This window comes from Motacilla alba, chromosome 1 (genome assembly GCF_015832195.1).
Source record: "Motacilla alba alba isolate MOTALB_02 chromosome 1, Motacilla_alba_V1.0_pri, whole genome shotgun sequence".
In the NCBI taxonomy this organism is placed as follows: Eukaryota; Metazoa; Chordata; class Aves; order Passeriformes; family Motacillidae; genus Motacilla; species Motacilla alba.
In genome coordinates this window covers 50,669,569-50,686,959 of record NC_052016.1, presented here as the reverse complement: position 1 = coordinate 50,686,959, position 17,391 = coordinate 50,669,569, and the positions used below count along the sequence as shown (strand labels likewise).

The 17,391-nt window shown below is 39.8% G+C and overlaps 1 protein-coding gene across 4 annotated transcripts in view; it reads right to left on the bottom strand.

The window, feature by feature from the left end:
- Nucleotides 1–10,247: 10,247 nt before the first annotated feature.
- GRIA4 (glutamate ionotropic receptor AMPA type subunit 4) overlaps nt 10,248–17,391 on the bottom strand; it is a 217,182-nt gene continuing 210,038 nt past the window's right edge. For 2 of the 4 annotated variants that reach the window (XM_038154846.1, XM_038154836.1), the window contains exon 16: nt 10,248–11,379. In XM_038154846.1, the coding sequence (XP_038010774.1) occupies nt 11,215–11,379 (165 nt within the window). In that variant the 3' untranslated portion in view covers nt 10,248–11,214. The remainder of the gene's footprint in view (nt 11,380–17,391) is intronic. The other 2 variants (XM_038154861.1, XM_038154853.1) reach the window with 1 other exon arrangement.

The following is a 17,391-nucleotide window of genomic DNA, read 5'->3' as shown; positions in this document are numbered from 1 at the left end:
TGGACAGTAGAAGTCCAGGCAGCTACACAGGGATCTTGCAAAATGGGTGTTCTCTTAGTGAAAGAGATTTGGGAAATATATGGTCATGAAAGGAGCCAAGAGAGCAAAGGGGCTGTGGGGACGCTGAGCATTATAAGGAGCAACTGTTTAATATATGATCTCATCCTTTAAAAAATAATCATTTACTAGATATGAATAATCCTTGGTGAAGAATGCCAGTTTCCCACTGGGGTGGACTAATCAGGATCTGTGGGTGTGCTGTTGGCTCCTAAATTTTGTGTATGATCAGCACCTTGAATTGCAGCCGCCACATCATCTCCCAGCACACAGTGTGGTATCACATGATAAGCATAAACCTCCTGCTCAGCAACTTGTTCCTTCTGTCTCAGGAAACTTGTTGCTTCCCTCATCTTTGTGACTCATTGCTGCCACATTGGCTGCAGAGGGTTTATAAGTCAGAAAGTCCCACTCATGGAATGTACTTTTAAGAACAGCTCCAAAGTCTCATGTCAGCCAGTTCTGCTGCCTTTTTCTCTTTAGTTCACTGCATAGGATCTGCTTGGCCAGAACACAACTGTTTCTATCTCTCCCTAGATTGGCTATTCAAGGAACAATGCTGCTCCATGTTGAAGAGCCAGTGACAGGAAGGAAGCTGTCCTCCACTGAAAAATGTTTAGAGAATATAATTTAACTTGCAAGAAGCTCAAGGACATTGCAAGTTTCTGTACCAACCCCCACTCAGAACTAGGACATCCCATCTCAGTGTTAAGTCAGGTTGCTCAGAACCACATCCAGCAGCTTCTAATTACCCCTGAGAATGGATCCTCCGCAGTCCCTCTGAGCGGCCTGGCTCCATGTTTGACCAACATTTTTTTGTTTACAAAATCAAACCAAATTTTTACAAAACAAATCAAATTTTGTTTACAATTTTCTAACTTGAATTTCTGCTGTTGTTACTTCTCTCCACTGTGTCATGTCCTTTCTCTGCCTGTATGTCCCCTTCAAACCTTTGTACACAACTCCTAAATTGGCATTTCTGGAGATGCTCTCTCTTTCCTTGGAACAATCTCCCACTGGATTTGTTCTAACAAGACGTTTGGATTTCTGCTTGACCACTAGGACCAGCTCCAGTACAAAAGACTTAGCCTTTCTGTGACTCATTCCAAGGACTTTCTCCAAGTACTGTCCAGTTTTGAGAATACTGCTAGAATTCTTCCATTATTTTTGTTTCAATTGCACATTTTCTGTTTGACATTAATGGTAGCTGGAACTGTGGAGTTTGGCATTTTTTCTGGGTTTTTTTTTTGTGAGCTGACACTGGTCTTCCCATTGACTGAAGTGTTGCTCAGTGGCATGTGCTGATTCCCTATAAAAATTTCAATACCACAGTTGGAAAATGTACAAATCTTTTTCTTTCCTCTTCTTTCATCTAACAAAGAACATAAGAAAGGACGTTCTAGAAAGGGACATTTCTTTGTCTTAACATAATTTTACTGAATAAATGGGTTTTTTTGGCATTTATCAAAGAGACTGAATTAAAAAACAGAAAATAAAATTTTCTGATTGATGACTTCATTTCATGAAAGAAAAGAATATTATTCTGCCTTGAAATGAGTTCTGTTTTCTAATTACTGGGAAACCCTTCAGATATATCAAATTTACTAAAATGTGGTGTTTATCCTTTTGTACAAGCTTACTGTATGGGTATAAATCTTATTTTCCTAAGGGATATTAAAGTAAATGGGCCTGAAGGAGTACTGTTGAAATATTTATCTTCTTTCAGCTGTAAATTTAGTCAGAGAGAAGTTTGGATATTTGGCATTTTATACACAGAGAAGCTTTAAGTTTGCAAAGCTTCATCTCTCTTTCTTTTTCAAAGCCAAGCTCATAAACAAAGGAGCTGTTCCCAAACTGTCACCATAATGTCACTTAGTTCCATGATGTCACCACATCAATTCTATCGCTATAACAACTTAATATCATCTGTTGCTAATGCCTCAAAACCATTTCATGACCATCATTTTGAAAATAACTCTGAAGTGATGACTTTAAATGCAGTCTTTCTGCAATGTTTTGCAGAAAATCACCACTTTAATATGAAAAATTTTGAATTAAGAATAATTTTATTAAATATTAATAGCACTGGTAATTTGTGATAATAAAATCATGTTTCTCACTATTAAAACATAGTTTTCCATTTTGTTCTCCCTTGGTTTTTTCTATTTCATAGGAAATGTTGAAAAGTTTTATATAAACCTAAGGTTTCAGATAAATAGTTTAGAAAAATTGAATGCAATTTAAGATGGACAAATGTAAAACTGTACACTTAAGTAGGAGTTATCCACGTCAGAAATGCAGGATGAAGGCTGAGTGGTTTTGTAGCTTTACTGCAAAAGTCAGGAAGAAAATGCACCAACACCCTCCTACTCCTGCAGATTTAAAAAAAAAAAAAAAGAAAAAAAGAATTCTGTCTGCAATGAGCATGGAAAAGAATCCTTCTGCTTTTATTGTGACCACACATCAGGCTGGAATTGGAGGAGGCTTTTGAATGGGACTTACAATTGATTTGGTTCAGTTGGAAAGAATCGGAGGGACACCAGTGTAACCAATCTGAGGTTTAGGAATAAGTCTAAGGTTAGATGTCATGCAGAGATGTAGGTATGATATTGCCTTGCAAGGGGTGCCTGCATGGTGACAAGATCACAACCTTTATCATCCTGGCACAAAGAATAGCTGTGAGAGTGGAAGAAACTCCAGTGGGTGAGAGAAAGACTTGAGGCTTAATGTAGGTGAACAAAGGTGGAAAGGCTCAGGGCATGAAAGAAATTCATGACCAAGTGGTGAACCACGCTTTGGCAGAAGGAACTCTGGCAGGAACATGCTGGAGACCAAAGCTGTGATGGGGCTTGAAACCAGGAAAGAGATCTAAGAGAGTGTGGGAGAGCAAGGGAACTGTAAAGAGGAAAGGCAGCCAAACAGCAACCAGTAGAGCAGGTTCACAACTAAATCATTCAAATTTCCAGCAATTCCTTTCCTCCTCCCCCCTAATGCCTGACAGGGCAGAATTCTAGCCTAGAATCTCACAAACAGGGAAAAGGGCCAAAGTGGCCCAGCAGGGAGAGAAAAGAAGAAAGGATGGGACAGAAGCAGCACCTGAAACCAAGCACCTCAGAAGAGGTCTTTCTGCTCCTCTTGTTTGCTGATCCACAAGCGGCCAGATGAGCATCCCACAAAGTGACATGTCCCTGGACTGTGAATTGTGACTGTTACTGAGACTCATAACAAGATGAGACAGTATGACTGGTTTGGGTGAGCTTCATACTGATGGAAAGTCAAAAGCCTGTTTTGCCTTGTGGGAATAAAGTCTCCCGAGAGCTTTTTTCAGGTTGACCACAAATTGTTAGAGCTCTATGACCACACACAGTCCCGAAGAGCTTCACCGGCCTTCAGATAACAGCATGGTTACAACAATGCTGAGTGAAAGCATCACCCAATTTCCTCTTTGGATCAGGACTCCTATGATTTATCTGTAGAAACATCCTACAGAATTTGCCAAAAGTAGGAAGAATGGATTCATGCTTGTCACTTCTTTTTTCCTAGGTAGATTTAATGTCACAGTGACTCCTGGTTTTCAGTTCCTAACAGAGGATGTGATAATCAGGTGGACAGGTCTGAATGCATGGAAAATATATCAGCATGATGGACCAAATCTTATCAGTTGTGCTTGCTAATGGCTTTGATGTCTTACAGCCTTCTCTCAGGATTTGCATGCCCCTGTGACCAAATAGAATGGGAGAAAAAGGATGCAGCGGCATTTCTGCATTACCTTCCTGCCTTCCAAGCACTGAGGGACCTGTCTGAAAACAGTGACCTTAACTGCCCTCTCTCTCCTGAAACAGATTCTGTTTGATGGGGAGAAAGAGGGGACAGGTTAGAAGTTGTGCCCGCATGCTTAAAAAGAAACCTCCCCTTCTGTTCAGGAACTCTGCAGGAATTTCAGACTCAATTGCATCATGCTTGCCACTTCCAAGCCTTCAGCGACTGATCACACACTTGGAAAATATCAAACCTAACTGAACCTGACATGGTTATCAGTGTAACTCAACCTGTTTGACAGCCTACTTCCTCAGGGTTCCTCCCTGTACTCAGAAATGTCTCTGGGGAAAGAGCAGGCATTTCTTCCCAACATTATTCAGAGCGATAATTGCTTGTTTTAAAAGGAAGCACCTCTTTACATTTTCCATGGGAATGATGCAATTCAGTATTTCATACAGTGACTTCATTTTTTTTGCTTTGTGTTATAATTAGTTTAAAATACTCCCTAAATGAAGAAATGAAGTCTTACTTCTAGTCTTTATATAAATGATGTCCCTTTCATATATTTTGAATTTCTTTGTTATCATCCTAGATCTGATTCATGGAATAGTTCCTGTGGTGAGGATGAAAACCAATCTGCCCCCAGCTTTGGGTTTCTTCTGAAGACATTCCACTTGGTGTGAAGAAATAAGCATTAATAGAGTAACATGAAAATGGAAATTTCTATATTGCCAATAGTTAACTCACTTGAGCTGTAGGAAATACGGGCTCAAGTTCCAGCTGTAATGAAAATGTACCTGGTGAAATGCACAAGGGAGAGTGCCTCAGGCTGCACTGACCTGCCTTCAGCCCTCTTGATCCAAAATGTCATGCCTGAGGTTTGCTGAAGATACATTTGCCACTAGAGAATTTTCTCCTTACCTCCTCTCACCTCTCCTTTGAGAATTCAGATTTTGGGGCATCCAGCTGCTGCTGTAACCAGGGTTCTCACCAGCTTACCAGTGGCTTATAATAATTAAATGGCAATTTGAACACAACGGGTAACAAGCAACCTAATCTTTTGGAGCTGGGGGAAAGCAGTCGTTGCTAGAGTCTAGCGGTATCTCAATAGCAGCTGTGAGAGCAGCAGGGAGTCCAAAGTTGTGCGTTTACAGAGAGTGGCTAGCAAGCAACCTCTGGCATCAGGTTTGGTGTAGCTGAAGGTAGTAAGCATTCAGTTTGGAAGTGATGGCAGCAACTCCATCCTTGTGTCCCTGTGTCAGTGGCACTGTTGATCAGAGCTCATCTCACTGATGCTGCAAACGTCCCACCCTCAATCCATTTCACAATGTGCTGGCTGGACTTGGGTCCTCATGAGGACGAGTCATCTGCCCAAGTGTGGACAACTGCACCATAAATGTCAACTATTGAATGAGTCATTCTTGGTTGTCTTCACCAACAAAACTCAGAAAAGGATGTTAGGGCATCCCAGCCACAAACTGTTGTCTAAAATTGTTTTTTTATACTGCATCCTACAAATTTCTAGACAGTAAAACTGGAGATGTTTAAAGTCAGTGAGTGTCACCCAGAATATCAGAGGTTCTCAGAATGCCATTGCATTTTCTATAGGCTTTCCAGCAGTTATTTCTTAATCTTTATGATGGAACTTTTAAGAGATGATTTTTTTTTTTTTGTAGAATATTGATTCTGTCCTTTAGCCAAAAAGGCATTTTTTTTCCTAAAATTATTTTAGAAATGTCAGGGAACTTCCAGCAATTGACAGTATTGTAAGTTGTCGGAATATAAAAGGGAAGAAGGGAAGACACCACCTCTTTATGTATTTATGGACTTCATGACAACTGTAGTGTTTAGAAAGACTCTTTTAATAGAATAACTGGATTTAAACCGCTGCAGTCTTGTGACTTCCCAATTCTCCACACCTTCTACACAGTTACACGAAAGTACATTTAAAAGTCCCAGCCGATCAGATCTTTCCATCCACACTAGTGGTTACATTTTTACACCATTACACATGGATTTAAACAATTAGTATCATGTAAATGGCTAGGTAGAATCAGGGCCTTAACACTGTAATTCTTACAGGAACAGCTAAAACCACAAAACCTTGAAAAGTAATATAATTGTTTTTCCAGGACTTAGGAAAAAGTCCTGGAATTTATCTTACAGTACTTGAACATCCATTTCAACAGTTTAGCCTTATTGAAGGTCTTTGAAGCTCTTACAGATACAAGAATCTAAAAAGACAATCAGGGTCTGGCCTTCAGAACTTTATAGTATTTAGTGCTAATGGAAGGCGATGGACTGGTGAGCTAGGGGCATGAATCCTTGCTTTAGCCATAAGGAAACACTGACAGCAGGGCACACTCCTCTGAAGTGTGATGATAACATACCTTAGTCCCCTCACAGATAGATCCAGATTCTGAGCTCAGCAACACAAATGATAATGCACATCTTCATTTAGGTAAGTATCTTGGGATGTGTTGCAGCTTTTGAATCTACTCTCAATGCAGAGTGACAACAAAAAATTTAAGAAAATATTGCCCTTAGGAAAATATTGAGGGTGGTCAGAACTTTCGAGGAGGTTGCCCAGAGAGGTTATGCATTTTCAACATTGGAGATGCTAAAATTATGATAGAATAACATTGAGAAACCTCTTAAGCTTTGAAATTGGATCTAACTTCAAAGCTGAATCTACTTTAAATGGATGTTTGAAGGAGCTGACCTCCAGAAATCCCTTCCAGTCTAAATTATTTCATGTTTTCTATTTACTAGTTTCAGCTTTCCTGACCTTACATTTAATGCAACTGTTATGAAATCAGTAAGTTATTTGGAATCTGTGGCACTCCTCTCACTTAGAAAAGGAAGTGGCTCTAAATTTCTATTTATAATTCCACTGGTGACTTCTTACCCTTAGACATTTTAGCTGAAGCTAAACTTGCTGTTGCATACCAATTACGCATTTTGTGGTAACAGTGTTAATTAATCCATGTCTATGACAAATCTCTGCAGCTCCTTGCAGGCTGCCTTTCTTTTCTTGTTTTCAGCATTGGTTTGGTAGGTAAATTCTGCAGGCTGAGAGCTTTAGGAGGTCCCTTTTGCTGTAATTTTCTAATAATGGATGAAAGTATACTTACACTGAATATTAAAGAATATTTGTTCTTCATTCTGACATCCTATCAGGGTTGTTGTTACAGAATTATTAAGCAACAGAGGTGAAAAGTGCCACTGCCTTCCTTTACCACATGCAATGATTACAACCAGTTGCATAAAGCTATATTCCTTTCCCCAGGCTCTGTTCTCAATTTCACCAAGGCAAATTCAATTCAGAACATGTACATTCAGTTCCCAGAATAGTCCCTAGGTGAAATTCAGCAATAACAAGTTGTTGCATAAAACTAATTCTGCATGTGAGTATCTCAGACAACCCCGCAAGTCTGTACTGATTTTAAGTTTAATAGGTGTTTAATAGAATACACAAGCAGTGTGGGAGGGTTTAATGTGTAGGACAAGAAGCTACTAATATAACAGTGAATGTCAAAGCAGGCTGGTCCTACATTATGATTCACATCAGCTCAGAAAACTTATTTTGCAGATGAGTCTAATATTGTTGTGAGTGTTAATGTTAATAATTGCTCTTGATTACATTGAAACTGAAATTATTTTAGAAGCAGATAAATGCTGATATTATTCAGTTCATCATTAAGACAGCTAAATTTAGAAATCTGTAGGAAAATTATGTGTCTGAAGTCTTTTCATACTCCATGGAGATCTAGTTAATGGAGGCTTGAAAAGAACTCATCTGTAGAGACTGGGACACAATTCATTTACTCTCCCACAGGTAGTATTTGAGATGCCTTGGGACATCTGAGACATCTGCAAAGGGCTCCCTTCTCTTCTCCTGACTGAACCCAAACTCTCTCAGTCTGTCTTCATGGGAGAGGTGTTCCAGACCTGTGATACACTTAGAATCTCTCCTCTGGACTCGCTCTAGCAGGTCCACATCTTTCCTGTGTTGGGACTCCAGAGCTGATGCAGCCCTGCAGGTGAGGTCTGAGCAGAGCAGAGCAGAGCAGAGGGGCAGAATCCTCTCCCTGGCCAACCATTGGATGCTGCCCAGGACACCATTGGCTTTCTGGGCTGTGAGAGCACATTGCTGAGACATGTCAAGCTTGTCATCCACCAGCACTCTCCTGTCCTTCTCCCCAGGGCTGCTCTCTATGGTCATAGCAGTCATGCAGCGGCTACCCTCTTTGAGTAAGCCGAAAGAGTAAGTCACTGTGGAGACAGCAGACTAATACCCCGAGATTGCTTTCTCAACCGCTTGAGCTGTAGGGCAACTCTCCCTGCTGTAGCATTTTCCTATCTAGATTTTTTTTTCTTTTTTTTTCTTCAAATATTTTATCTGCTTATGACAGGGATCAGCAAAGTGAGAGTATCGTCTTTACCTCAGCTGACCAGGTTTTCTTTCAGTAAAGCATTTCCTTTGCAAGGACAAAGTTTGGAAATGGTAAGAGGATGTGGTGATCCCCCAGTGTGGCTGCTGGCCACATGGCCTTGGTGGGTGACGCCACTCCACGGCCATGCAGCTCGGTGGCTGCACTGCTCATGCTGCTCAATTCTGAATCCTTCTCGGTGCTTGTTTACTGACACTGGGCTTCTCAAAGGACTTGGGTGCCTCATTGCCAAGTGGAAATCTGACTTAGGGAATTAACAATGGGCTCCATGGAGCAACATTCCTAACAGCAGCAATGGGCTTTTTAAAGTGAAAAATAAATATAACGTGTTAAAGAGACAAGGGAGTGTATAAGAGGAGTAACACTGGAAGACAGTAAATATCCCAAGACAGCCCTGGCACTGCTCACAGTCATGGACAAGGAAAGGATGAAGACAAGCTCCTGGAAAAACAGACGGACACAGTGAAACGAAACAGACAGCATTCTTCATACTCAGTCTCTCCATCTGTTCAGTCTCTAATATGTTACTTTGTGAAAAATGGAGGCAAACGCTTTTTCCTTTAAGAGAAAAGACAAACTCAGAACCAACCCACCCACAAGTTGTTTGTTAAATACAGCTGTAAAAACAAGGGAGCTTCCAAGTTTATTCTAAAAAGAGAAAAACCAGACAACTCACCTAACTCAGCCAGAGAAACACAGAACAATTCACAGTAAATAATGAATATACTAAACATGCCAGTAAAACATGGATACAAAGTAACTTTAGTCACAGTGATTCATTGTAGTGTTATCATTCTTTTTTCTCTAAGAACCCTGCACACACTGTCGTTATTATGCCTGAGGAGCAAGCATCACCTTATTTTCATGTTTGCCTGCACTGTCAAGCTCTCTTTAAGAACTGGTCTCCATCAGCCTATGTTAAGGTTACTGGAAGGATTTAGGCTTTTGCTGCTGTGGTTCAGCTGTCTGGTATTTTAAGGTCTACTTCAAGATGAAGTCATTCATTCTCATTCTCTATGTCTCCCCAGTAGCTATGAAGGGTCTCTATAGAGCATTTGGCGCAAGAAACTCATATTTATATTGTTGATATCTGGAGTGAAACTAAGCCCTGCTTTGCAACTCTGTGGCTGGCTGTGCCAGACAGCAGGAGCATCAGCTCAGCAGTGTCTGATTGCTGGTTTTGGCAGTAGCTGGGGCTTGGTCCTTGCTGGGCAGCTTTGGGCTCCACCTGGGGCCCGCTCTCTTCCCCATGAGAGCCCTGGGGGCTGAGAGAAGCACCAGCACCAGGCTCTGGGGAAAAGTAAGCCATTGGAACATGGCCCCTCACGGGCCTGGGAAACTCAGGAGCTATGATTACTCCAAATCTGAATTCACTTGCATTCTGGGCTCTGGCATGTGGCTGTAACACTGCTGGAAATACTCTGGATTTGGACACCACTGCCAGGCCTTGTGAGGCCAAGGAGAATGACCATCACAGAACAGACTGGCTGCAACTTTGCACCTACAGACATGCCTGCTCCTGTTGACATCTGGCTTTCATTCAAATGGTGGCTGCTAGTCTTTCCAGGCATACCACTGATAGGCTGGAGGATGAAAACTGAGGCTCCGGGACACCAAGCAGGCTGCAGCTATCATCTATCATATCAGTCTCAAGGACTGTCATTTGTACTTTTTTGCTACCTGGCATCTCATCCCATGACCTACCCAGAGGACAAACACTATCACTAAATGGTTCCCTAACACTTCAAGAAAGTGTTTAGTGACTAGTACTAAAATACTTAGTGAATAATCATGATAATTCTTTAGTTGCTCAGAGTCCTTCCTCCCTATTTAAGTCCCTTAAAAGCACTTTAGAAATGTGCAGGGACTCAGACTGACTCTGACAAGATTCCAAATCCTGTTGTAAGAAATGAACAGCCCTTTTCTATTTTCCAGGTGGCATCCCTAATGAGCAGAAAACAACTCAAGCTCTGTCAATATTATAAGAACAATTGTTGTTTTATTCTTTTTGGTGGGTACAAAAACCACAGTTTCTTACACAGAACAAGATTATAAATAATATCTGTAACATGAGTGACCCGTAGTCTCTTTTGATTCTACACTGCAGACTGATGAAGTACTCTAAACATTTTATCATTTTGTTTCTTGTATTAGACAGATGCGAATCTGTGGAACACGGAATGATGGAACAGAATGAAGGTAACAGCAAACAAGAGGATGACCAACAACTTTTATAAAAAAAAATTCTCTGAATTTTATTACAGTGATGGCATTTTATATCAATTATTGCAATGATTTTTCCCTAAGATGGTTAGAAAAAAGAATTGTGTTGTCCTCTACTGAATTTACATCAGTTAAAAAGCAAGCATGTTTCAATATTTCTCTTTTTCCAAAGAAAATGTAAATAATTTCTTTATTTTTTTTCACAGGATTTACATATTTATTATTTTTTATCACAGTTTAGTGATTCATTTCTACAGCTGAACAGCTGAGTATTCTTCCATTGTATATATTGATGTTCTGGAGACACAGGTTAGCATGTTCATTGACTTCTATAGCTATTTTTCTCTCTTTGTCAAGACAAAGACCAAAATGTTGTCCTTTCTGAGCATGTTCTTCACAGTTTAATGCGCTAAATTGGCAAGTCTTATTAGTTTTAAGTCCACTCAAGTGAAATTTGTTGCTGTTAATACACCCTTCCCAGCCCCCTCCCCCCAACAAAACTAAATTATGAATTTTCCTGATATAAAATCTGAGTTTGGGTTTCCGAGCTGAGCTCATGCACACATTGTTGCTGATGATGTCTGGCGCATTTGGACGTACTTCCCTTTCTCAGCCAAATTATTAGTTCATCAATGACACTCCCATGTCGTTTCAGTCTGTGCTGTGTTCCCATCAGTCACCAACACAGTTTGATTAAGGCACTCAATTAATTTTTTGGTTTTTATGGTAGGTCCGATGCAATTACAGCCAATCCTGAACTTTGTCTAATTGCAGTTCCAGTGTGCACGGCCTTCGGGCAGTCGGGAGTCAGTACACGTCCGTTTTCTCCCACGCTCCCTGTGATGGATAATCTGGCTTTGTTTCTTATGGCTTCAGAAAAGGTAAGCTAGGTTTGAAGAAAAAGCAGAAGAGAGGAAAGTGTTATAATGTTTCTGTCCTTCAACCAACCAGGACACAGCAAACACCAAAATATTAAATTTTAGACATCTGCATTTTTTCATGTTAACGTTAAATATAGAAATAGTAATCATCATAAATATAATACATAGCACTTAAGTCTACTGGGGAAAAAAAGACTAACAATTCTGAGGATAAATTTCATTATAATAAATTGTTACTGATTTAAATATAAAATCTGAATTTGATAATGAAATTAACTGAAGAGGTACTACCTTCATTGAAACTGCTTCAAACTAAATTTATATACAGTGAGAAGACCTTTTGGAACCTGAAAGCATTAGCATCTGTGAATAAAGTCATGCACAGGTGTTTATAGGCTTTGACATTCAACTAGGAATGCCAGGATTAAATATAACTACTGAAAATTGTATATAAATTGCAATAACTGTACCAGATATCTGGCAATTCCATCATTCAAATCTAAAGAAATCATTACTTATTTTCACAATGGAAATATTTAGTATCAGGAAATCTGAGAACTGTCCTCAAATCTCTTTCATATAAATGCACTATTATACAGTTTTCTACATTATGTATAAATTTCCCATGTAAAGGTTTGAATTTTTATTCCTTGAAAATCTTTAGTTTCAGCTAAATCAGAAGAAAATATCTTATTTAGGGACTAAATTAGTCAAGCAAAAAATCTGTATTTGTTAAAAGATTAATAGTTATGCCATCTAACTTTAGTAATCCAAAAATCAGTAGCTAAATCTAAAAATGTAATAGGGCTCTCTTAAGTGATTATAAAAAAAGTCAAGATGACTAGTTTAAAGAAAATTATTTCCAGATTACTAAAATTAGGGTAAGTGTCTAAGGTAAAAAAATGCATCAAGGCATCCAAACTATAGTACATTAAAAGAGATTTCAGAGATAACCATGTTAAGATATTAATTAGTGGCAAAATCTGATTTCTAGTCAGGAGAAGCTATGTAAATGATATGCAGGGATGCAATCTGAAATAGTAATTGGGAAGAAAGGGAGATAGGAGCATTCACATAGTAGCAAAAGGATGACAAACATCATAAAATAATTTTGTTTGCTTTATTACTAATCTGTACATTTTGAACTTTATCCCTCTGAGCCCAGTTTCTCCTTCTGAGGCAGCAGTGAAATCCTGAGCTGCTGTTTGATATTGGAGTTTATTTTATATATTAGTATGTAGGGATGAAGATGAGCCCTTAAAACTCCCAAACATTTCCACTGCTTCTGTTGCTCTTCTGTGGAAATGCTAGTCTAATATTGCATTGTCATCAGTAGCTCCTACAAAAAGTTGTCAAAAACACAGTGGCTGTTTGTGGCACAGTCAGAGCTTGGATTCAAAAGCAGCTTTCCAAACTAATTACCCTAAACACTTCAGCCCCCAAAAGCACCCAAATTCAGGAAAAGGCCTCAGCTTACAGAGAGCATTATGGCATTCCTCTTACACTGGGAAACCATGGCTTCGGTAAAAGGACATCCTTTGAAACCTTTCCCTGCCACCACTGTATTTGTGACTAAATATATCTTGTTCTGAAACAACACCCAGATACAAAAAGTGTAGCAGAGGTGATGAGGACGTGGGGTGCTGGGCCTATACATTACCAAGAACTTCAACTACTTCCCAGCAGCAAATAAGAATCTCTGCATTTGTAAAGCAGACACAATGCAGTGTGGTACAGATCCACATGGTGCATGTCCTGAGTCCCACTGCAAATGGATACTGGTAACTGCAGAAGCGCAGAGAACATGTTCTGGTCAATGGCAAGAAGAAAACTAAAGGTGCTTTAGTGTGGGAGAGGGATGAGAGTCCAAACCAGATTAGAAAGCAAACTTGAGTGGAAAAGGGACAGCTTGCTCCAGATGGGTTAAATTTTCCAGAAAGTCATCATTGTCTACCAGAGTCTCTCCAGTGCACCCATCAGCTACATGTTCATGCCCATTCAGAGTTTCCCACTGGGAAATCTGAGTGAGAGCACTCAGATTTGTATGGAATATACAAGTTGAGTATAACTGTGCTAGCTCAGTCTAAATAACGTTCTGGCCATTGACAACACACTCAGGACAAAAAGACAATAAAATGGACCAGAGATAAATAAAAAAGATTAAAAAAAAAGAGAACAACACTTTCTCAGCAGCCTTCCACAGAGGAACAGAAAAGCTGCAAGGAAATAAGTCTTGTCCTCAGTGCAAGACTAACAACAGCTCAGCAACACACCACAGGACAACTCAGACACTTACAAAGCCAGGGGGACCAGGTCAAACTTGTACTTGGGACAGTGCCATAAAGCCAAGTAACCAGGTAGGCATCTGCTCTGTGTTTTAAACTATGTTATAGGTAACAAGCCAGGCTAGTGCTCTGCTTAATTGTGCTGCTACAACTTCAGATTTATGGGCTGGATGCAGAAACAGTTTCAGGAGTGGCTGGGATAAGAGGGAAAAGTCTTGGTATTTATTGTGAATATTACTCAAACTGTGAAAGTCTCCTTTCAGTAAGTGTATGCGGTTAATAGTGATAATGTATTTTCAAATTTGTCATTAGTTTTGATTAGATTAGTTGTGAAATAATTCACGTGAAAACACTGACTGCTCTGTTCCTGGAGGGGAAATGGGAATTTCAGAAAATGATATCCTCAGTCTGTGTAATACAAATATTATGTGGGTTCTTTTGTTGATCAGGCTCCTCTAGTACTTGGGTTGCATGGAGGTGTCTTTGGCACAAATATCTAAGATGAACTTTTAATGTATCTATCTCTCTTGACTATGAAATTGGAAGTATACAAGTCAAAATAAGTACATTGCACACTTACTGAGCCATCCTGTAGCACTTCACCTTTTTTTGTAGTTAATTGTAATAGTGATGTTTTTCTTGCTTTTTGTAGTTTTGCAATTAGTTTCATTCATTAGTTATAAACAACAGCATGGGATGGGAGAGAGAGAAGGCAGCTGAGCTGGAAGCTGGTTCCTGAGCTTCATGGCCCACTGAGAAGGCCATGGAGAGGTGGTGGTGGAGGCTGGCTGGATACTGGAACAACCCCTTCAAAAGCCTGTGGGTTTGGGGTGAGGACCTCAGCAGGACTTTGCCTTAGAGCAGATAGACAGAAGGATGTTAACCTCCTCTCTGCTCTCGCTATCAGCTCTACTTGTACACTAAGGGCTTAATACTAATGGGAAAACTGCTGCCTGGAGGAGGAGGAAAGGATTGTTCCCTCCTTAAAGGAAACTTTCTTCCCTCTCTTCAGCAGATGCAACTGCCTGCCAGTGCTTCTGAATGTCTTTATCCCACACATATAGACTAATCCATTACTATATAGGCCAGTCCACACATACAGACTAGTCCTTCATTTTCATTTTCAGCTGCCTTGAAGGAAGGGTGAATTTCCCTCAGATAACTCACGTGTAACTGTACAAAACTAAAATAAAAATCAGAGTAATGAATAATAATTTTCAGGAGGATTATGTAAGCTATTTTATATTAGAAAGCATATACCATTAAAACTATTTGATGTTAGCTTAAAAAGTCAGATGTGTTGGTTACTCATGCAGGTTAGAACCACCAGACATCTTTCCATATTAGTGAGTTTTAGTTCCAATATGATCTCTTTACCCCTTGGATAAAAAAAACCAAAAAAACCCCATATCAAAGTTTCAAAATATGTAAGACAGACATATTTCTACAGAAATATGTGCAGCCATCATCGTGGGTTCTGTAATGCTGCCAGCTAAACAGGGGTTTATGACTAGCATGTGTATGAACAGATGGCATAGTCCCCCTGTGCAGCGTGGCACACAGGCACCTCTCGCTGCCAGTGTGGCCATGAGAGGATGACTGGGCCTTGGCAGTCTCCCACATATCACCCTAAGCATTTTTATAAGAAGTTCACTTGAAATTTCTCAATTTCACGTAAATATTATGCCAAATAAGCAGAAAGAAGAATTTCAGAAGTCCGTAAATATTTGTTCAAAATCCTAGTGAATTTTTTGTGAATTTTAAAAGTCTGTGCCCTAAGATGTTAATTATCCAAAGTTTTGACTGACCTAAAAATGAACTTTCAGTAAAATAAAATGCAACATATTTGTATCTTTTTAATATTGTTTAAAGTATATTTTATCCAGTAGGAATTCATCTTTGTGATACAACAAGTCCCACAGAAATTCAGACTTTAGAGTAAGGCTCTTATGATCTTTCCTTTAAGTACAAAAATCAGTTAGTTCTATTTTTTTATTAAAAGAAAACACTAAGACTAAAAAAAATTTCTTCAATTATAATCAGTGTCTGTTGCAATAAAATAACAGAGCCTGGTGGCGACTGTGGGGATTGTCAAGTCATGCCATGTTTAGCATGCTCAGCCAATTGGCGTCAGGTCAGTATTTGAATGAAAGTTTAATTTTTTTGTTTGCTTTTTTTAAAGACTGTATTTTGAATGCATTGCACTCTGTAAACTTGACAAGGAGTATGTTTTCTGGGATTCTTACTTTTATACCAGCCTGGGGACACTCTCACTTGTGAGCACATCACTAAAGAATTTAAAGGAAAAAAGCACCCTTCGCTTGCATTTTGCACAATAATGTGCACAGGATTACTTCTTTTTAAGACTCTTACTACTGACAGTAGGGACTGGACTTGGGAGATTAATATTAGCATCTGGAAGTCTTGTGTTCCAGTTCACAGTAATGAACAATGGTCTATACTCTGGGAGTCCCCTTGGCACATAGTGTGCCTCATATTTTCTCTAGTGAACAAAGGGCATAGCTAACACTTTTTATTTTTTTTTTTAACATGGGGAAATCGGCAGATCTGTTGCAATTAGAATATATCCAGGGTCATGCCTCTTTCTAGAACAAGAAAGAAAAGAAAACCCCACAGAACAATGTGTAGGGGACAGTTTCCCAGCCAGCCCCCTCCCTCGTGCCCCAAGAACCCACCTATTCCTCGCAGCGCTCCAGCTATCATGCTCAAACAGCATTCTCTGCTCACTCTGTGTTTGCTCTGTACTGTATGGTTCGGTACTGAACGGGCTGTGCCTTTAGGCTGTAAGCTCCTCGGGACAGGGACCTGTTGTGTGTCTGGCACACTTCACCTACTGTACAGCGCCGTCTACTCCAGCGCTATATAAATAATAAATAAAAAATAATAAGTGCATCTCCAGTTGCTTTTTTTTTTCCTAGGTGGCAACATAAGTATTACATTATTCATCTCGTTTCCCTAAATTTGTGTTTTCTACTTCCACTCTATAGGGATGGCTCAGGAAAATGTAGGTGAAGATAGTTGTTAACAGAGGAGACGTGGCTTGCTGTTTGCAAGGGCAAGGGAGCTCTAGTATGACAGGGTAGGGTGCTAGCTGCACGTTCACTTATAAAGCAGCCAGCATAGCTTGGGAGCTACGTAAAAGTTATATTTAGAAGCTCAATTTGCTGCTGCTTGCCATTTCCAAAGGTCATGGAGTTGATTTGTCTAATGATTAGTTGGCAAGATACACACTGTATGGATGAGAGCAAGTACATTAGTAAACCATCCCTGAACACCTACTCAGGGGAGCTATGCAGGATGCAGCTCGGCAGCATCAGCGCTTCAGCCCCCAAAATCACTGTAAGAATGCCTAAAATACACTAGTCTTGACCTAGGTAAGGGGGTTTGTTACTGAAAGCTGAGGATGATAATCAAGGTCTATCCACTGGTTAGTGACGCTTTGTGACTATTATAGTGGGCAAAAGTTGACCTGAAGCAGGATATTGTGGGGAGGAAAAAACAAAAAAAGCCGCACAATTAGCATAAAACATGTATCAAAGGGAGGGTGAAGGCACAGGGAGGGGAGGAGGGAGAGAAAGTAAAACAACATTTAGACTTCTTGTAACAGTGCCTTTTTCTTCCATTAGGTTAACTATGGTTCAGTGATGTTGCCTGTCCTAAATCTTGGTTACAGATAGGGCCAACACTGAATAATACAGGCTTGCAGCAATT